Source organism: Amblyomma maculatum, chromosome 2 (genome assembly GCF_055883805.1).
Source record: "Amblyomma maculatum isolate TAMU_Amacu chromosome 2, ASM5588380v1, whole genome shotgun sequence".
In the NCBI taxonomy this organism is placed as follows: Eukaryota; Metazoa; Arthropoda; class Arachnida; order Ixodida; family Ixodidae; genus Amblyomma; species Amblyomma maculatum.
In genome coordinates, this window is record NC_139345.1 from 150,523,001 (window position 1) to 150,545,610 (window position 22,610).

The 22,610-nt window shown below is 46.3% G+C and overlaps 1 protein-coding gene across 9 annotated transcripts in view; it reads right to left on the reverse strand.

Annotated features, from left to right (window-relative positions):
• Positions 1-4,416: 4,416 nt before the first annotated feature.
• LOC146200171 (uncharacterized) overlaps positions 4,417-22,610 on the reverse strand; it is a 96,404-nt gene continuing 78,210 nt past the window's right edge. For 8 of the 9 annotated variants that reach the window (XM_084595400.1, XM_084595402.1, XM_084595404.1 and 5 more), the window contains 2 exons: positions 19,798-19,907; positions 4,417-10,028 (listed from right to left, as the gene is read on the reverse strand). In XM_084595400.1, coding sequence (XP_084451526.1) covers positions 19,813-19,907 — 95 coding nt within the window. In that variant the 3' untranslated portion in view covers positions 4,417-10,028; positions 19,798-19,812. The remainder of the gene's footprint in view (positions 10,029-19,797; positions 19,908-22,610) is intronic. The other variant, XM_084595399.1, reaches the window with a different exon arrangement.

Here is a 22,610-nt window from a genome sequence, read left to right on the forward strand (position 1 = left end):
ACAACCAACCGGGCCTACAACTCGCAACCTGGGTCACGACAGCGTTACCAGCTGGAAGGAGAATGTGGATGCGTGCGCCCAATCGCAGCCGCGGGATGACATGAACAAATTCAGAACTATGCGATTGAGCTTCCTTTCGGAAATAGCGAACTTCCGATCGTCGTCACACAATCGCGGATACAACTGCTATAATTCAGGTTGGAGGCGGCCTATTTTGGTGACCGCTGGCGGCGCATGTTGTGTACCTCAACGTGATTCCTCGTCCGAAACTAACAGTACGAGGCCAATGTCCGAATTAACCAGCATGGATGTCGGCTGGGACCACGCACCTAGTTCAAATTATCTAAAGTTCCAAATTTACAGGGGGAGAAAGACTTTCGCGCCAGTTGAAAAACAGCATGAAAATTGATTCTGTTTACTACGGACCAGAATTATTTAAAAATGCAATAGTTCTTAACTGTCGCGGAATCAATTAGCTGTGATTAATTTCATTTCAGAAAGGTTCGTGCCACCAGTGCACCAGCCTTTCGGCAAAGCCGCAGCGAGCGTCCAATGCTGCTCAATAGATAATACTTGACTAAATTTCGCAAATTGCCATTTTTAGTGCAGCTTGGCGCAACAGGCCAGATTGACACAGCATGGTGCAGTACTTCCACCATGAACTCAGGTTATGGGGGGGGGGGGGGGGGGGGGGAGGGCATAGAGGAGGGTTCCGGAAATTTTGATTACCAAAATAAGACGAATGAAAAAAAAAAAAAACGCTCAAGTGGTGCAACTACCAATCGATTCCACAAGTAAACATCTGACAGCTTTTTTTGGCACAGATAACAGCTAGAAGCCAAACCCGCCTTTTGCGGGATGTGGCGCCATTATACGGGAGCGGCGAAAAACACATTGCACGGCAGTGTAGCAGACGACACGAAAGCGCACCATGCGAAATGGCCACGCCAACGCAGGTAGGAAGCGAAAGCTCTCCCCTTTTTTGCCTTCAGGGTGGAGAGTAGTGAGTGATTGCCGTATCATGTTCACGCAGTACGGGGGAATGTTTTAGCGTTTCCACAATCCGCTTATAACACAGGCATATACCGTCAGTATTGCAAGAGCGTGTACGCACAGGCCATGGCGCGGACTGTGTTCGACGTGACAAATTGAGACGCTCTCAGCGTGCAGATTCACGACAGACTTAAATTTATTGTAAAAAAAAATTCGAAAGAAGAGCGCGGAGGCAGACAGAAAAAGAGGGATCTCGAAGGGCAAAGCAGCCAGGTGTTTGTTGATGCTACAGAGCTAGATGGAATCGTCTCCTATGACTTACGAGCGGCGCAGTTACCGAGCACAATGCGGTCACCGCGGCGCCGGCATGGTTCGATGGGCGTCGCTTCCTCCTTGCGTCCTCTACAAGCGTGCAGCTATAGGATTTCATCTGCGAAGCTTGGCAGAGAGGCACTTATTCACACCCCCTGAACAGGGCATTGTTCCGGCCAGAATGCACAACAGAAGACCGCAAGAAACGCTCGGCATTTTTCTGGTAATAGATGATCCAGAGCTGTAGCCGGTTTCTGCACCTAGAACGGATGTGGTCGCAGTGGTGAAAAGGTTATCGATGCAGAGAATGATCATTCTGTTGTGAAAGGATTCACAATCTTTCTGCCTCCGCAGCGATTTCTGCGGAATGACCTGGTGACACATATGCGCATCTCCTATATATCGGATGCGCATGTCGGTCAGGAACCAACGCTGTTTTACGTCCAGAGCACTCCACTCCGCAACACAAGACAGTAGACAACACGAGCGCTCATTTGTGCCGGGCGGTTTCTGACTAAGCAGGAGGGTCCTATCACCACCAGACTCCACGTTAGGCAAAAAGGAAGCAGTAGCATGGAGAAAGCTACAGACAAATACATACCCGAACCCAGTTCTTGTCAACCATATATGGCCAGAAATATGATCAGACCTATGCTCACTATGTAAGGAAAGGGGATCTCTAGATCACATAATATGGGAATGTGCAAAGTCACCAGGCAGAGCTAAAAATATAACTAAAGACGCCTGGGAAACCCTTCTGCGAAGCTCAGACCTAAGAGCCCAAAGAGAAATTGTTCAACTGGCCGAAGATGCCGCCGGAGTCCAAGAACTACCAGCCTGCAAGGCGACTGTCCCACCTTCCGGGTCTAACCTCCGAAGAGCGGGATAGTCACTCTGTTGGACAAATAAAAGCTCTCTGTCTCTTTGCCGTTGCAGACGGTTGGACAAAGACGACAACTTTCAAGCTCCCTAATAAAGTGCTGCTGATTGCGTACATCGAAGAACAAAATTCGAATGTTTTGGCGAGAACAAAGGCGAGCTTGTAAGGAAAAGACAACAAAAAAACTCTGTGCGCCAATAGTGTCATGTGCGTGATATGCACCGAGCGGCAAAAACACCGATATTACAAGTATCTATGCATCTAAAGGAAATATGCATGATGAAAAGTACCTACTGGAGTTTTGTACCAAGCCTGTAACGCATCAGTGATAGCTGCAATGAGGATTTGTTTGGTGCGTGTGTGTTTTGCTGTATGTGCGACGGAGACTGATGGCGATATATTTTGTCGTTTTTCTGTATGTGCGAAAGGGCCAGGTAGCGCAGATATTACAGGCGGCTAGCTGTGTGCGCTAAACCGTAATACTTTGCATGTATTATCGCGACTGCCGCCTGACGAACAAGAAAAAAATACCCCATTTGTTGTGATGCACTGCTGTTCGCGAGCCTCATGACCAGCTCAACCACTCGACTCGCAGTGGCGATGCATCATAACAAGCGCCATATTTTTTTTTTCTTCTTGTCAGTTAGGTGACAGTCGCGATAAAAGATGCTAAAAAAGTTCGAGGAGTCTTTGGCGACTAAAGTGATGAAAGGCGAAAGCCTGCGTGCTGTGCCAAATTTGCACCTGTCCTCAGGTGCAAGCATTTCGGGAAGATGACATCAGCCCATTAGCGACGAGATCGCGCTCCTTGTATCTTCGTAGTTGTTCTCCGTTTACTGTTGTGTGGTTGATTTTACCGTGTGCGTGGTATTAATTAGTAATCAATTAATTACACAACTGTAATTAGGAAATGGTAATTAGGCATCAATTAGTAATTCTTCATAGATTAATGAAATACTTATTCACTGATTAATAATTAATCATTGATTGACAACATTTATTGTGTGGTTGATTTTCCCGCATGCGCAGCATTAACTAGTAATTAATTAAGCAACTGTCACTAATTAGTGATTATTCTTAGTAATTATTTAGTAATTGTTTAATTATTCATTAGTCACTGATTTCCATATTGGGCACGCATTCGCGCATTCTGTGGTGGTGCTCTGCGATTGGTCGAGACCTCCATGACGTCATCCCGCCTCGACCAATCAGAGCTGCCGCAAAAGCATGACACTTTTGCTGACGACAACGATGAAGCAATAAAGGCTTTCGCCTTAATATTACGGTCTAGTGCAGACAGATCTGTGCTATACCTGGCCCCTTGGCAAAATGGCAAAATACATCGCAATCAGGCCCCGTCGCACATAAACCAAACACTCACCGAACAAATCCTCATTGCGGGTTGCAGGCTTGGTGTAAACTTTTCTTTAGATGCATACACACCTGTAATGAATTGTTTTTCGCACAGACGAGAGTTGTATGCAGTCGGTTGCTAAGGTTGCCCATTCACATCTTGACGCTTGGCAGCCCTAATTCATGCTTCACGTCATTGTTGGTCGCGGCTCGCCGAAGGGAACATGAAAAACCGCGTCTTGCATCCCGGCACGCCTCGAGAGTGGTAACCGTACGCGACAGATGTGGTTGGCATCACTTTGCCAAGCCTGTGACAGTCACCGTGCCGCCAGCCCCCGTGCACCGACGCCGATGAGAAACGCCGTCGACGCCATCCAATGTGTTTCTATCAGTCACCGCTAGGACTTCACGCCTGCGGAAAAAACTCCCGCATATGGCGGATTGCAATGCGTTTACCTTATCATCATCAGCCAGACACTACTCACTGCAGCGGAAGGCCACTCCCATATTACTACAAATAGCCTGATCCTGTGCTAACTGCATCCACTTGATCCCTGTAAATTTCTGAACTTCATCAACTCATGACTTTTTGCCACTCCCTGCTACACTCCATTGCAATCCATTTGTTACCCTTAGCAACCATCAATATCCTCTCTTTACACTACACACCCTGCCCATGCCCACTTCTTTTTGGTTTCCACTGGAATACCCCATTTATCTTGTGCAGATAAAAAGGCGGTGAAGAAGGAAGCGCCCATGTTTTTGAGAAGGCTACTCTGGGACATTAAATAGAAGTTTCGCATACTTGCTAAACTTTAACAAAGCAATGCAAGCTTGCTCGCAAGTAAAATGCTGTTGCAAACTGACAGAAAAGATAATTCGTTTCAGTGAGGTATATATTTACAACCATAGAGCCACTGCTGAGAGAAGTACTCCATGAGTACACAGTGTGTCATACACGAAAAATGTCTTGTCACTGTACACGAACAAATGATAACACTGTGGATGAAAGGCTTCAGGAAGAATGGTGAAAATTCACTGACATGCATGGAATGAGGTGCTGCACAACAGACTTCAAAAGACGATCATGAGAACAATGAAAGCTGGGTTAGTATGATCACCTTGGTTGGGTGGAAACATTACGCAGTACTAGTAAAGTAGCCACTGCACTTGATGACTATGAACTTTAAACAAAAATACAGATTTGCTGCCCCACTGATCCAGCATTAGAGGTTACAAAGTCACTAACAAACATGAACATACTTCCACAAAGGGAGTTTTTATAAGTGACCATGATGGATTTGCCACTCTCCCTGGGTATAACCAGTCCTAAGTATTGCTGTAAGATGGACTTTGCACAGTAATGCTAAGGAACACTTGAACAAGGAGAGAGAACTTCCACACCACAGCAAAAATAAACAATTTTGAAATCTGCTACAATACACAAAATCTAAGAGACATGGCACAGTGTCTAATGAGAGACCTGAATAAATGCCCCATCGTTCAACTATGCCAACTACAAACACTGCACAAATGAACAGCAATACATGTGCAGCGCAAGGTGGCACTGTGCCATTCAGCCATGACGTACCTCGAAGACCATGACTAGAGCAACAATAATCCCGCTATCTTGAAGGAACCCTTACACACTCTTTGGAGACTGTGACCATGCGAACACAGCTGTAGAAGGTGCCTTATCATGGAAGCTGCCTGGTGTAGCACTGTGCTCAGCACGACAATAAAAATGAAGACTCCCTGAAACTCATTTCTTGCTTTTGGTGCCAAGGAATGCTGAACCACCAAAGTGGTTCACGGCAAGTCAGAATAGCATCATCTTGCTAGTGCTTATTATCACTCCTTACTATCTCAACAAGAGCTAGGCCAACACTTTTTTGTGTGAAAAATGATGCAACTTACAACTCTGAGTCCCTTGAAGCCATCTCATTAGCGGAGACTGTTTCCCTGACAAAATGAAACACAGTACTTAAATTTTACAAATCCCCTAATTCTTGCCCTCTTTTGTGTAACACTTGCCATTCATACTAGGAAGAAAAAAAAAGTACAAATGGCTGCAATGATTCTGGCACACATGTTATTTAAAAGTGCAAAATCAAAAACAAGTTCCAAATCTTTGAAAACCTTCCAAAGATTACCTTATTAGCAAGTGAACAAACATTAACAGTCCAGCAAACCTCAGTGGTCAATATAGAAAGCACTAGAGCTAATGACACCATTGCAGAGTGTTGCTTAACTCGAAATAGAGCACTTGGAACACAACTGTCAATAGGCATTGTCTGTACCCCTACTGTAGAGTTCCATTCTTATGAAATTTGCAATTAAATAAAAAAACTGAACTGATGAACCTCTTTTTGCACGCTGATTTTTTTTACCCTTTCATTGCAAAGGGCTGTTACTGCACTGTTACTGTGAGTAACGGTACTCACTAGTCTGGGCTCAGTCTTCATTTTCTGAACAGTCCTGAAGATACATAAACTCAGAGCTGATTCCCTGCCAAAGAATCTCTCGCAAGAGTAGAAGTCGGAGTGGTAATAAATGAGAACAAAAGCGCTCAGGCTGGCCTCTGCAATAAGATTATATTGAACCTTAAAGACGATGTATATACTGTTGAACCAGCACCATTTCGCAGTGCTTAGAGCACGATGCTGAATTTCTGTTGAAACAGTGTTTCCTTTCGCTGTCGAAATAAAAAAGAGAAGCAGTGCAAAAATTGCACCATTCCTAGGTCACACAAGATAAATCAATATAAATGATACACTGCTTTTCAAAAGTGTCAACACTGCACGCATGTTCAACAACACAAGTTATTGGCATTCCGTTTAAAGAAACATGACTTGGCATCCTGTTACAATTATAAAATTGTGAACTGCGTCACCAGTACATGATGAACAAACAAATTAATTCATGACAAATTGAGTGAGCTTAAAATATTGCGCACGTAATAAAAAACCATTCTAAAGGGAGTATAGACACCAAATTTTGGTAGCATTTTTCTTACTGTGAATGATGCGGAAGACATCTCTGTATATGGATCACCACACAGTTTTTGCCTTCAACCTAAATTTTTAACTAAATTTTTCCTCTCACCAGTTTTGATTTCGGTTTCAGCAGCCGAGAGATGGCTGCGATGCCATAATCAAGTTCAGGTCATGCATGACATTAAGAAGCAGCGATGTAATTACTGACTCTTCACTTGGTGTGATTGTACCGATCATGTGACCTATGCTTGACTTTGACGTCACAGCCATTGTGGCTGTTGAAATTCGATTACAGTCAAACCTCGCTAATTCGGCCCCCGTTAATTCGGAAATTCGGATAATTCGGCCTGCTCACACCCTCTCTTCAAAAATGTACACAAGTCTATGGTAGCAAACCCTCCTTAATTCGGAGCAAAATTCGGTGCGCACCGGCTAATTCAGACTGGAGACAGGCCGTGGCCGGTGCTGAAGTGTCTTTTTGGAGCATGCATCGCTGTTATCATCATACGAAAACAGGATCCTGGCCGGAAACTACTCTATTCCGAAACCGAAAATGTACCAACGGTAGCATTTTCAGAGCACGCATCGCTACTGCCATCAGTTCTCTCGAGCACATGCGGCGCATGCTCGAGCACGAGACGACCCTCGCTCTCGCATTCTTCCCTCCGTGTGCGTGCTTGCTCAAGGCAGCCATTTTGTGATTTTCTGTGCGTGTTTTGGTTGGGGCGGTGCACGTGTGTGTGTGTGCGCGCGCGCGTTTGTGGTGTTTCGCTTTGCCGTGATGGGGACTCCTGCTAAGCGGGCTAAGTATGTGGCCAAAGACTTGGGGCAAAAGGTGGAAATCCTGAAGGCACTGAAAGAAGGCACCTCCCGTGAAGAGGTGATGCGTCGATTCGACGTAAAGCGAAGCACACTAGGAACGTATGTGAAAAATGAGGCGCAGATCATGGAAGCGTTTCAGAACGAAAAGTTCCATTCGGCTCGCAAACGTATGCGAACCGCCGCCCACCCTCAGTTGGAAGATGCATTGTTGCGGTGGATTGGCACCGCACGGGACGCGAGGCTCCCATTAAGTGGGCCGTTAATCTGCGCGCAGGCAGAAACCTATGCCCTCCGCATGAATATCGGTTCTTTCAAAGCATCGGAGGGCTGGCTTGCACGGTTTAAGGAAAGGCATGGCCTTGTGTTCAAGGCTGTGTGCGGGGAGAGAGGTGCGGTCGACGAAGAAGTCATCAAGGGCTGGCAGAGCGTCGACCTCCAAGAACATATCGCAGCTTATAACCCCAACGATGTGTTCAACGCGGACGAGACAGCGCTCTTTTTTAAGGCGCTGCCAGATAAGACCATTACGTTTAAGGGGGACCCTTGCACCGACAGGAAGAGAAGTAAAGAACGTGTTACCGTGCTTTTAGCGGCCAACATGACGGGCACAGAGCGCCTTCCTCTTCTCGTCATCGGTAAGGAGCTCAAACCAAGATGTTGTTATAACATCAAGCACCTGCCAGTCGACTACCACGCGAACAGGAAGGCATGGATGACTTCCGAGATATTTCGTTCGTGGCTACTAGAGCTCGACCGTCGGTTCAGCGCCAAGAAACGGAAGGTGCTGCTAGTGGTGGACAACTGCTCTGCGCACTGCAGCGTTTCTGAGCTTCAAGCGATAAAACTTGTATTTCTGCCGCCGAATACGACCGCCGCGCTACAGCCGATGGATCAAGGGATCATACAGTACGTGAAAAAAAAATACCGGAAACAAGTTTTGGAATGTATGCTGCTCTGCATGGAGCGAAAACAGGCTTACACTGTAACGCTTCTGAGCGCAATCCACATTTTGGCAAACGTAAGGTCAAACATGCCGGCAGCTGTAATAGCCAACTGCTTCAGACACTGCAAATTTGGGCAACCGGAGCCGCCTGAAAGCCTGGAGGCTGCCGCGCCTGACGATGATGACGATACGGCACTCGTTGCTTTGCTTCCTGCTGAAGTACACCTCAGCGACTACATCGGCATCGATGACGGGGTTATTATAGCCGGTCAGTTGAGTGATGCAGAGATCATCGCTGATGCCCTCGGTGCTACTGGCGAGGTGTCCGATGATGACCAAGACGACCTCCGCGAAGAACTTTCGGCACGGCGTACGACCAAAGAAGCTGCGGACGCTCTCGCTGTATTGGAAGAATTTTGCCTCGATGCCCCGCATAACACGCTTGCGTTGGAGGGTTTGGCACATGTTCGAAAAGTTGTTCTTGCCGCCCAGTTTTCGGCGAAGAAACAAACTGCAATAACAGACTTCTTCACGAAGTAGAGGTGAGGAATAAAAGCTTTTTTTTTGTGCTGTTTTTGTTGTTCATTTGATAATTCGGCATTCGGATAATTCGGACAATTTTTTTACTCCCGTGAGATCTGAATTAACGAGGTTTTACTAAACTATTCAGGGTTGTAGGCGGATATCACGTGGTGATCTGTGTACGGTAATACCCTACGCATCATTACAGAAGATAAAATGCGAACCCAAAAACTAGGTGTCTATACTCCTTACACCTTCGCACAACATAATGCTAATGTAACTGAAACATGAACATGCACTCAGAGATAGGACTATGAGCAAATTTTGACACACAACTGCAGAGACTGTCGTTGTGGGCACACCAAATAAAGTAAACAGCAAGCACAAGCAACAGTGGGTCTACACACACAATGGTGGCTGCAGGAATGGTGACTTTTTCGTCTGAAAAGCAGAGTTGAGCTTGTTTTTTTTCCTTACTGCTGCACACACTGGCCCAAACTGGCCCTTGCAAAGGTACAAGTTCGCGTAAAGTTAGGCATGCCACTCTCCACAACAATGGCACACAACGGTGATGACACCCGCACGCCTATCTGTGCTCTGCAAAAAGTGGTACGCATTGCCGCAGCAAAAGTCGCACGTCACTCAAGTTACACAACACAACACTTGACGTCAGCTACGGTCGCTGCACTCCGCAGACGGATCCGAGAGTCATACCGAGAATGTCATGATGACACCGATGATGTACGACACCACTGGCACTCGGAAGGGTATTGCAAGGTTTAAAAAAAAAGCAGATCTTTACACCTGATAAGTGCACTCAATACGCCACTGCAACATTCCGGAACAGAAATTGAGATAGAAACATTTCAAGTCTGGGAAAACAATGCAGCAGTCAATGCAGTGAGTGGACTTCAGTGAACGAAATTGGAAGGACAAAAAGAAAAACTAATAACGAATGCTCGATTCTGAGTCCACTCGATGATGCTTGGGGCATTCGCCCTCTTGTGGTTCTCTTCTCTGGAATGGGTCACGTTGGTGAGCTGTGAAAGCTGAGCATAAACTAGTCCCATCACATTGCAATCGTTCCCATCCTCACACCCGTGACACATCTCCAACCGCCACACAGGACGAAAAACGTTCACACAACGTTGCTGATGAAGCGAAGTGGTCATGGCACCAGTGCGAAGCATGAATCAATGAGACCCTGCTGCAAGAAAGAAAAATGCAAAAAGGAAAAGTCACTTTTTATGCCAAAATAAGGAGTACGGTATTTTCCAGTGTCTGAGACACGTTCTTTCTACAAAACTTTTTCCCATACATTTTATGCAATGGTGAATCTTAAATCCATTCTTTTACTGCTTTGCGCAATGCTTCAAGATGAAATTTATGGCGAAAGTGCAACAGTAATGACTTCCGCGACTTTGAAACCTGTGGTCGTCTCACAGTCCCCAAACATTAGTAACATGACATGCCACAAGATGGTGATATTTGCGCTCTTAGAGCACCCACACTGCCAAGACAAACTGACTCGCTTTTCAGCTGCCATTTTTACCTGTTTTTGGTGGCATATATGTTTTCTAATTACTCTGTGCACTCCGCTCAACACTCAAGCAAGACAAATATCAGAGCAGCGACTCTGCAAAAAGTACTCAGCTGTGCTGCCACCGGAAATCGGCAAACTTCTTCACGACTGTTGGAAGATGAACCCTTTGTAGACAGTGAATGAAAACTGCATTACTCTGCCTGTGCGAGAGTATTTTTGAGCGTGATTGTTGCCTCTTCCGTCATCATGTGCCACACAAGGGGAGTGCTCACAGGCACAGAGCATTTCGGTATGGTCACGCAGACATTGTGTAGTTGAGTCATTGGTAAATTGAAGCGCATCCTATACAAAGGCATGTCATATGCGTATATTTTTTCGCTGAAAGTCTCTAAATATGAGGGGTGCATCTTAAAGAAAAGGCGAGTCCTAAACACAGGAAAACATGGTATGTTTCAATGTAAGAAGTGCCACTGCATGGCAAACCTGTATGCTGGATGTACAGGCTGTTTCACACCTAGATGAAATGTGGTAACGTGCAGCTACTGCGCTTCACAAACCGCTGCTACTCAAGTTTGCTTATTTTTGTGCTGGGCAACCCAACAGTGCCACAGAATTGTGTATCAAACGGCAGTTCACTGTTCTGTCTGGCTATGCATTATGCAAGCACACAAAAACATGTTCATTTTGAAAGAACGGAGAAAGTAAATGCAGATTAATAAATTACTGAGATTAACAGAAAACCGACTAGCTGCTGACCAGGCAACAGCGGAATGAGACCCCGCCCCCCCTTAGAACTACTAACTGACCTGTGACATTAGCAATCCTTGCTAAGTGTCCGAGAAAATCAAACATCATCAACAGTTAATTCAAAACCTTGGTAATACCCAAGCTTCAAGGCTATCCACTTTTTAACTTATTTTCCCACCCAGTGCTATTTAGAAATTATGCTAAAATATGTGCAAAGCTATGTTTACTCTGAATATATTGTAGAGAGCTGCGATGAATACTCTGCAATTAAACTATGCATAGATATCACAGCTTCACATTTTGCACTGTTTCCCGTCCTTTGGAAAGTTTTCATTCACCCTTTAACCGCCAAACCCGAGCTGTACTCGTCATGGCAGATCGTTCCAAAATCACCAATGACGAGTTACACTCGTTCGGCCCGATATTGCGGTGCTGCATTCTCGAAAGACGAGTTACTGCCGTCAATTGCATTGGTTACGATTTTGAACACTAGAGGGGGTTAGTCGACCATAAAAAACGCATTTTGCGCCTAATTGAAGGCTCAAAAGAGCCATTTCCCAATATGCATGCACTGTGGGAAAGCCACCCTCGTGAACAGATTTTTTTTTTTTTAAACTTCAAGTGTCAATTTTAACCACAAACCATTGAAGTATGATATTTTCGGAACCATAATTACATGGAAAATATTATGGGCACTTAAGAAAAACGGTGATTATGAAATAAATGAGCCGTATTTCAGTGCATTCTACTTATTACTGTGGGAAAGCCACCCTCTAGAACAGCTCTTTTTTCAATTTTTAGTGTTAATTTTAAACACAAACTATCGAAGTAATATTTTTTCAGAACCATAATTACATAGAGAAAATTATGGTCACTTAAAAAAAATTGATGATTTTGGTACGTTTTTCTGAAAATAAATTGGTGGTTAAAGGGCTAAATAAAAATAAATAAAGAAAGAAGAAATGAGTGCACAATGCAACAGAGTCATCTATCCCTTTCCCCATGACCACACAACTTCAAGCTAAATACCTCATGCTGAAAAAATGGACAAATCAATAAATGAGGTGCAGAGTAATGTAATTCAGCAGTTTTTAATTCCCATATCCTAGCACCACTCCATGCATCTAGTTAATTTTGAAACGCCTTTTGTCTTTCATCACTTATTTGCCGTTCCAAAATGCTCTCATTACGGTACGAAAAGCTTTTACACATGTATATATCGCTCCATGCACACTGCTGAACTTGGACTCTCGATACGTGGTGTTTATGAGTTAAATGTAGCTGAAGTTTATTTGGGGCCCTTGTGTGCAGTTACAGAGGGAAGTGCCCTGTGATCAAACAACTAAAAAAAGAACTGGAAAATAATGTTACGACCAAGCATCCGCATTTGCGCGCTCTATTGTTCGCCTGTGGGCATGGAAAAGTTTTGTGAATATGTGGTGATGGTCCATTGGCTCTAAGTGAGCCTGTTTCCAGGAATCCTGTTTTGTAAGCATGTTTTGCTTTGTGGACAACCTGCAAATGCCAAATTGGCCCTGTCAAGAGAACGTCTGGAAAAACACAAAGAAACGTCCCCCTGCGGGAAATAGCAGGAAGTGCTTTCTTTTGTTCACCCTTCCAGTCGAGAAGTGCTATCCTCCAGTGATGAATGCCTCCTATCCAAAGGAGACGACAGAGTGACATGTCCGCTGACGTGCAGGACAAGAGAAGAGCATGACTCATACGGCCATTAAGTGATTTCCCGGGAATGCAGGAAAGATTTGCAATTGTCGAAAAGGGACCATGTTGGGAGCCCTATGCGGCGCCACGTGCACTCGGGTTTCTGAGAAGTAAAACCCCCAGAACCAGCCTGTGGTTTCTTTGCTGAAGAATAGAAATGTACCTCCTCTCCTCGCCGTTCCCAAGCTTTTCCCGCCAACAAGTGATCACGCCCAACGAATGAATGCCGGACCAGTCAGTGCTTCAGACCATCAGTGCAGTGATGTGTTCGATTGGATGCCGATACCTGAGGGGCGTGCCCTGGATTTGGTTGGTCAGCATCTTCAGAGAGGGGCTGGACATAGGGGGTTTTAAGGACGCTGCAGAGCACGAAATGTCGCTCTGGGCCCTGGGTAAACGGCTCATCCAGTCGCTTCTCGCTATGAACTCTTAACGCTTGCCATTTTGCTGATGTACCCTTCTTTTTCGTGTAAATAATCTTGTAAATAAGTTTCTCAAAGTGCCATTAAACCTGCTTGTACATATTTCACCAACTTCGAAGATTCAATCCTACTTCAACCCCGAGTCTCTGCACGCTACCAAGTGAAGGCCGGGTCGACGTAGCCCCAGCGTCACGACAACTGGTGATCAGCGGTGGGATCTGAAGCTACAAGCACAACGACTGGTGACCAGCGGTGGGATCTGAATCTACAAGCCACAACATCTGGTGATTGGAGGTGGATCTGAAGCTACAAGCCACAACACCTTGTGATCGGAGGTGGCATCTCAAGCAACAAGCAGGAGCAACAATCGGCCAACAAGAGGGCAGCTCGGAACATCGATCGCATGTGTGGGTGAGTGCTTGGCTTTTCTTCTGATGTGGACCAGGTTCTAGAACAGGGTTAGATTTTAGAACTGGTAAAGAGAGTGTGGAAACGCCTTTAGGTTTGGTAGTTTGCACTGTTGTTTTGGAAGTAGCCGACACTCGGAGCGATCATGGACCTACAAAAGCTGCAGAAACCGGAACTGTTGCAATTGTGTGAGGAATTGGGAATTGATACAAGTGGTTTGGCACGAAAACCTTTGATTATAAAGGCAATCACAGATTTGGGAGCCGATGATGAGGAGCTCAGTGAAGCATGGAACCTCATCGGTCAAAAAAAGGAACAGCTCAGACAGCAGAAGGAGCGGGAAAAAGAGCAGAAAGAGCGGGAAAAAGAGGAAAAGAGGCGTGAGCGTGAACTTGAGAGGGAAAAAGAGGAAAGGGAGCGCGAACGTGAGTGGGAAAAAGAGGAAAAGAAGCGTGAAAGAGAAGCAAAAAAGCTGGACCAAGAAATTGAGCTCCGGAAATTAGAACTAGAGTTGAGCAAGAGGTCGGGCAATTGTCCCCAGCTAGCGGTACCTCTTCTCAACAAGGAGGCAGATTTCAAGATGTCAAAGTACATGCAGCCATATGTGATATCAGGGGATATCGGTCTGTATCTGGCTAACTTTGAGCGAACCTGCGAAAAACTGTCCTTCCAGCGAGACACTTGGTCTCAGAGATTATTGACGGTTCTGCCCTGCGAGGCAGCGGAGGTTGTCGCGCGGCTAAGCAAGGAGGACGCGGACAACTACGAGAAGGTCAAAGCTTGCCTTCTGAGAAAGTATAGGCTTAGCGCCGAGGCGTTCAGACAACGTTTTCGGAAAGCTACTAAGTCCAGGGACGAGAGTTACCCTGAATTCCTGTACAATTTAAGAGTTAATTTGGGCGAGTGGCTAAAGAGCACAGATTCCTACAGTGATAGGGACGCTGTAGTCGAGCAAATTCTTTTGGAGCAGTTTTATAACTGCCTCCCAGAAAAAGAAAGAAATTGGTTACAGGACCGAGGCGAAATTAAGTCGGCAACTGAAGCTGCCGAACTTATTGAGGAGTATGCTTCGCGCCGACAATTCAGCAACCCAGCAGTGGATAGGCCCCGCAATCCCAAGTTCAGTATGAAAAACCGTCAGGAAAGGCACTTTGCTAGAGTTGGAAACGAAGAAATGAAGGTTTCTTCAGGCAAATTCCCTAGAAAGGACGGCAGTGAGAAAAGTGGGGAAGTGACCAACGTGCAGAACACAAAGAATAAGCTTGAGGCTAGGAAGCCGCTCACATGCTTTAGGTGTAATGAGCAGGGTCACATTGCCGTCAACTGCCGGAAAGAAAAGATTGCTTTCTCGTATGTCAGGGACTGCGATGAAAATATGCAGCTTTTAGAACCCTACCTGCATGACCTAGTAGTCAACGGGAAGCCTTGCAAGGTACTGCGCGATTCGGCCGCAACGATGGATGTTGTCCATCCGGCGTATGTATCGCCTTCCGACTATACAGGACAGTGTGCATGGATCCGACAGGTAGTTGAGGAACAGAGTGTGTGCTTGCCGATCGCGAACGTGGTCATCGAGGGCCCTTTCGGCGAATTAACAACCGAGGCTGCCGTTTCAGGAAAGCTTCCTAAGTGCTATCCGTATTTGTTCTCCAACAAATCGGACATGCTGCTGCGAAAGAGGGGCATCCTTTTCGGAGACAGAGTTGTGCAAGCCTTAACACGTTCAAAGGCGCGAGAACTAGCTACACTGCTCATTCCAGAAAAATCCACAGCGGAGGAAACGGCAGTTAAAACAATGGTAAATGCGGAAGATAGCAGGTCAGAAAACTTTGAGAGCGAGGCATCTCAGATAAGTCAACTTGAAAGTGAGCTTGATGAGACGCGGAATGAGGACGTTCTTGAGAGTAACCTCTTGCCGCCAGTGTCTAGTAATCTCACGAGACTTTTAAGTGGAACCCGAGAGGACTTAGCTATAGAGCAAGCCAATGATCCCAATATACAGGAGATAAGGGAGCGCCACCGCGCCACTAAGACAGCAAACAATATTTCTTTCGAGATGAGAAAGGGAGTGCTGTATCGCTTATTCAAGGATAAGCGCGGAGTAGAGCGGGACCAATTAGTCGTTCCCCAAAAGTACCGCGGAGACTTACTGCGACTTTCCCATGGCAGCTCGTGGTCATGTCACCTTGGAATAAAGAAAACAAAGCAGAGGCTGTTGCAAGAATACTATTGGCCTGGATGTTTTAAGGACACGGAAAATTTTGTACGGTCATGCGACACGTGCCAGCGGGTTGGAAAGGCGCAAGATAAGTGGAAAGCTCCGATGGTGTTAGTACCAATCATTACCGAGCCGTTTCACCGGTTAGTAATAGATATAGTTGGGCCACTTCCTGTGACCGAGTCAGGGTACCGTTATATCCTCACTATGTTATGCCCAGCCACAAAGTTTCCAGAGGCTGTTCCGCTGCGCGAGGTGACGTCCGAGAGTGTAGTGGATTCGCTGCTGTCAGTGTTTGCACGAGTTGGATTCCCTTCCGAGGTACAAAGTGATCAGGGTAGCGTTTTCACGAGTGTCCTCACCACCTCATTTCTCGAGCGATGCGGCATTAAGGTAGTGCATAGCTCGATCCATCATCCGCAGAGCAACAGCGTAGAAAGATGGCACTCTGTTCTCAAACGAGTCCTGAGGGGACTGTGCTATGAAAACAAGCGCGAATGGGATACCTGCCTGCCTGCAGCGCTTTTCGCTTTGCGGTCAGTGCCGCACGAATCCACTGGATTTAGCCCAGCCGAGTTGGTGTACGGAAGGTCACTGCGCTCACCTTTGCGAATGGTGCGCGAAGCCTGGGAGGGGCGCGGAGAAGACCCAACAGTAGTAGAATTCATTCTGAACCTCTTGAATCGCTTACATAACACTAAGGAACTCGTTGAGGCCAGCATGAAGTCAGCCCAGGCTCGTTCCAAGGTGTACTATGATAAGTCAGCCCGTCAAAGGACGTTTTGTATCGGGGACCAGGTGATGTTGCTGAGAAGTTCAAGGCAGAATAAGCTCGAAGTACAGTGGGAAGGACCGGCTGAAGTCGTTGCAAAGCTTTCTAACACTAACTACGCAGTGAAAATTCCCGGTAGGCGTAAAGAAGTGCGCATTTATCATTGCAATCTTATGAAGCCTTATGTGCAGAGGGAAGCCGTGGTAAATCTAACGTTAAACCTTCCCGAGGAGATGGGGGACAACTTGATTTGCCTCAGCGGAAAAGGAAGCAACGCTCAGGAGCTTCTCAAAAAGACGGAGCAGAGAGGAGAACTAAAGAAATCCCAGCTGTCCGATCTGGGCGAGATAATAACAGAGTTTGAGGCCTGCTTCGTGGACAGGCCAGGCAGAACTGATTTGACTGAGCACGATATTGAGCTGACTTCAGACGTGCCAGTGCGATCAAGGTGCTACCGATTTTCTCCAAGGCAAAGAGAAATTCTGGATAGGGAAGTAACTCGCATGCTGGAATTGGGAGTAATAAAACCCTCGGAAAGCGATTATGCTTCGCCTATGATCTTAGTAGAAGCTCCAGGTAAAGACCCTAGGCCTGTGGTAGACTACCGAAAGCTAAATTCTCTCACCAGGGATCAAGTGTATCCTATTCCGAATATTGAGGAGAGAGTAGAACAGGTCAGTAGAGCGGCATATGTGACTACGCTGGACCTTACTCGAGGATACTGGCAAGTACCGCTCACTGAACGCGCCAGCAGATACGCGGCTTTCGTCACTCCGACGGGCAGCTACCAGCCAACAATGATGAGTTTCGGGCTCAAAAATGCTCCATTTTGTTTTCCCCGACTCATGGATAGGGTTTTAAAGGGGTGTGAAACATTCGCGGTGCCTTATTTAGACGACATTGCGGTTTTTTCCGACTCATGGGCGGACCATATGGTACATCTAAGAGCTGTACTGAGCCTTTTGCGTCAAGCTGGACTAACCGTAAAGGCCGAGAAATGTTGCCTGGCAAGGGCGACCGTGGACTACTTGGGTCACAATGTAGGTCAAGGTTTCAGGAAACCCAGCGAGATTAAGATTTCTGCGGTAGCAGACTACCCGCGGCCGAGCACGAAGACGGAAATTCGAGCATTCCTGGGTCTGACTGGGTACTACAATCACTACATCCCTAACTATTCAGCTTTGGCTAGCCCTCTGACCGACGCTCTCCGCAAGACAGAACCGACAAATGTAGTCTGGGACGAACAAAAGGAAGCCTCCTTCGTAAACCTGAAGGCTGTGCTGATTAGCCGTCCGGTATTGCGAGCTCCAGACTATGGCCGAGAATTCACGGTCCAGTGTGATGCCAGTGATCGAGGGTTAGGTGCTGTTCTCTGCCAGAGAGATGACGACGGTAATGAGCACCCCGTGCTCTACTTGAGCAGAAAACTGAGTTCTAGAGAGAGGGCTTATTGCGCGTCAGAGAAGGAATGCGCTTGCATTGTATGGGCCATTCAAAAATTGCAGTGCTATCTTGGAGGGGCCAAATTCACCGTAGAGACGGACCATTGTCCCCTGGCTTGGCTGCAAACTGCGACATCGAAGAACAGTCGCCTTCTTAGGTGGAGCTTGATTTTACAGCAGTACAATTTTGAAATAAGATACAAAAAGGGGAAGTTAAATGGGAATGCGGACGCGCTTAGCCGCTCTTTCTAAGCGGTCCGAGATGTTCCTCACCATGTATCCAAATTGATAATCAGTTTTTTTTTTTTGTGCGCTTGAATATAGATGACTATGTAAAGCAGCACGTTTGGTTTTCGAGGCATACGTGGGTCCTGAACGTCTTGAGAGTGGGCTTTTCTCGAACAACAATGGCAGTTTTCTTTTGACCTGGTCTCTTCAGACGGGAGCCGAGTGCTTGCTTCGACATGTGGTTGAGTTTCAGATAGCTCAAGCAATTTGGCCTACAACAATCAAGACAACGCGACAAGCAACAGCGAGCTTCAAGCGTTCACGTGCAGGCCATTAAGTCGTCTCTTCATGCAGCAGCTGCGGCTGCTGCCCTCCGAGTCTCTTCTGGCGGGGGAGGAGGCTGTTACGACCAAGCATCCGCATTTGCGCGCTCTATTGTTCGCCTGTGGGCATGGAAAAGTTTTGTGAATATGTGGTGATGGTCCATTGGCTCTAAGTGAGCCTGTTTCCAGGAATCCTGTTTTGTAAGCATGTTTTGCTTTGTGGACAACCTGCAAATGCCAAATTGGCCCTGTCAAGAGAACGTCTGGAAAAACACAAAGAAACGTCCCCCTGCGGGAAATAGCAGGAAGTGCTTTCTTTTGTTCACCCTTCCAGTCGAGAAGTGCTATCCTCCAGTGATGAATGCCTCCTATCCAAAGGAGACGACAGAGTGACATGTCCGCTGACGTGCAGGACAAGAGAAGAGCATGACTCATACGGCCATTAAGTGATTTCCCGGGAATGCAGGAAAGATTTGCAATTGTCGAAAAGGGACCATGTTGGGAGCCCTATGCGGCGCCACGTGCACTCGGGTTTCTGAGAAGTAAAACCCCCAGAACCAGCCTGTGGTTTCTTTGCTGAAGAATAGAAATGTACCTCCTCTCCTCGCCGTTCCCAAGCTTTTCCCGCCAACAAGTGATCACGCCCAACGAATGAATGCCGGACCAGTCAGTGCTTCAGACCATCAGTGCAGTGATGTGTTCGATTGGATGCCGATACCTGAGGGGCGTGCCCTGGATTTGGTTGGTCAGCATCTTCAGAGAGGGGCTGGACATAGGGGGTTTTAAGGACGCTGCAGAGCACGAAATGTCGCTCTGGGCCCTGGGTAAACGGCTCATCCAGTCGCTTCTCGCTATGAACTCTTAACGCTTGCCATTTTGCTGATGTACCCTTCTTTTTCGTGTAAATAATCTTGTAAATAAGTTTCTCAAAGTGCCATTAAACCTGCTTGTACATATTTCACCAACTTCGAAGATTCAATCCTACTTCAACCCCGAGTCTCTGCACGCTACCAAGTGAAGGCCGGGTCGACGTAGCCCCAGCGTCACGACAATAACGAGATTGCATCAATAACTTTCCAGGACACACAGCAGCATGTGCAACATAAGATGCAGAAACAAAATCCGAAGATGCGTCTGATCAACACAGAGGTTACCTGTGTGGCCTAAAGTCATTGGGGTGGCGCCTCAGAACCAGCCTTGATGTCTTCGAGGAGACTGCGTGCCGCACTCTCCATGCTGGCCTGCAGCTGCTGCCCCGTCGGGTCTGCAGAACACAGAACGCGGTACCTATAACTGCATTCTTCTAAGAGCCAGATGCCTAAAGCACCATGATTTCACTCTTCTCTTTACTACTTTAATGTTGTGACACTAGGTGGGGTTTAATTCTTAGAACATTTTAAGCTAGGTTCACTGGTTGCACTGTACTGCCCTTTGTGTGCAGAGCATTGCTTTTTACACTGCAGCATTGATGAACTACGATTTCCAGTGTTCTTGTGCTGAAAGGAAATCAAGGACGAAAGCTCGCCTAGGCGCGGTGAATTGTGAAACAAAACATTGCTGCCGACCAAAAAAAAAAAAAGCATGAAGGAAAAACACAGCAGACGCTTCGGCTCTCATATGGGAGCCTTGTTCACAGTTTGTTCAGTCTGTGAAGAGATTGTGAACAAGGCTCTCGTATAGGAGCAGAGACATCTGTTGTGTTTTTTCTTGGTGCTTTTTTTTACACGGTGGCTACAATGCCACATTTTATGTTCTTGTTCTGCTATGTATGTAAGCGTTACACATATGTTAGTACCAATATCAGCTTCCTGTCACTTGTGGAATAGCATATATTCATTGTAGTGTTATGTAGGATGGAGAAATTGTATTGTGCGAATTATGATGCACTTGTTTTTACATCCGACTCTAGGCCCATTCTCAATTGAGAGGGAACGCAAGCTTTCAAATCACAAAAGTGGTGGAATAAAATCGGTTCTCCAAAACTTATCCAAAACAGTATCTGAAATGACTGGTTTTTCAATGTTGTCTTGAAGTCTCCTTGCAGAAATCGGCCAGCAAGCACTCCACACAAAGTTGCTTTGTCAACCACATTGGTGTTTGAAATAGCAGAGAAATATATATATATATATTTTTTTACCAAAGCATACTGTGGGGCCAGTGGGTCAGGCATGCTCAACAGAAACACAGCGAAAATATGGGACACGTCCGGTCTTTTCGCTATGTTTCCGTCGAGAACAATGGTTTTTAACCCAGATTTCCTTCTGCACTGCTATGACGAAGCAGTACTGTCTTTTACTCAGAGGAATACTTTTTTTTCATCTCTGCAGCTAGTACCTCAGGTCGGTTCTACACGTGGAAGAAAACCTACAAAAAACAAGTTTCAAACTCTTGCCACATGACTGGCCATGCCTGTTGCCTCTTGCAACTAGCAGAGTCAGTGCAGAAGCCAACAGTATGGCATCAGTTCTTGAGCTTGGCCAGCTATGCTTGCTTGTTTTGTGCTTTATTTTCTTTCAAGGTTCAGACTTCACTGACACTCCAGACAATTGTGACCGACAACCCATTGAAAAGAGGTATGTGACCATGCACTGTTATGGTAGCCACAAGCTAAAGCTGCTAACGTTCAAAAATGGTATGAAAACCTTTGAAATTACTGGAGAGGGTGTCATAAACGTGTACCTCAGCACTTCAAACCTCTACTAGTAGCCTGCATGAAGGCAGAGTGGCTTGATCAGCGATAGAAATCACGCAGCTGATATCATAGAAGCATGGACAACCTCTTTGGGCATCGTCTGGGCGTGCTACAGTCTACTGCAAGCAAGTCAAGAAGTACAGTAGCCGACTGATTTTTTGCACTCTAGTAATACGGACTTGTGCAATATTTCAGACTTCATTCAGGAACCATCATGCGGTCCATAGGAATGTATACATTTTCACGACCGATATTTGGGATCCTACAGCGTACAAAAATTAGATAAGCCGGACCAAATTTGACGCCAGGAATACTGTGGCAATCGTTTTTTCAAAGGCTCATTCTTTCGGCATGACTTATACTCCAGCGGGTATCACTGTCACAAACAACCGGTTTTGAGCAGCCGTGAAAGCTAGGCAAAGCAGAGTCATTCGGAAGGACTAGCTTGGCTCTTTGTTCATCATTGTCATTTGAGGCAGTGACAATAAGCGAATGCTCGACCGCTCAGCCATGTCACCGCGGTCTACAGAAAGCGCACAATCCAAATGAAAATAGAAAATGAGCGCACCGTCCACTGCACCTCGCTCCGACGCTGCCCGTGGGGAAACAACGGGATGGGGGGTGGGGGGGTGGTGGGAGTCGGTGCATTCATAGAGGCTCTCGTTCCGCACTTTTTTCACCATGAGTTCTACCTCATGGTATTTTCTACTGTCATTAACCATGGAAACTGACTGTTATTGCTTTTTGCGACACATGCATTTGTTCACAACACGAGCATGACCTGCAGCTGCATCACAAAACGTCGTAAAGTGGCTTGGACATGAAGAAAGCATGACTGGCCGAGATATTCTAATTGGAGTGTTATAGTGGTTACAAGTTAGTATGATCTACTTCTGCGCATGTGGTGACCACCTTGAATGAGCTGCATGGTTCCTGGTGGCCCGCACTCCTGCCGCATTGGCACAAGTCCGAGCGCATGCACATGGCCGGCGCGCGGAAGCTGATCGCAGTAGCAGATCATGCTATGCTTTAACTCCCCATTACCTACCTATAAATGAAACATTGGGAATGGTGAAGTTTGCAATTTGTAAAGCCAATTTTTCACAGAAAAGTGATTTTTTTTAAAATTTAACTGACCTTTCAGACTATTCGATTATTCGGACCATTTACCAGGTACCGCTGAGTCCAACAGTCGGTACGCCATACCCAGGAAGGCATTATGTAGTGCTTCATCATGACTTTCGTCACTAATGTTATTAGATTAAATTGGGTGAT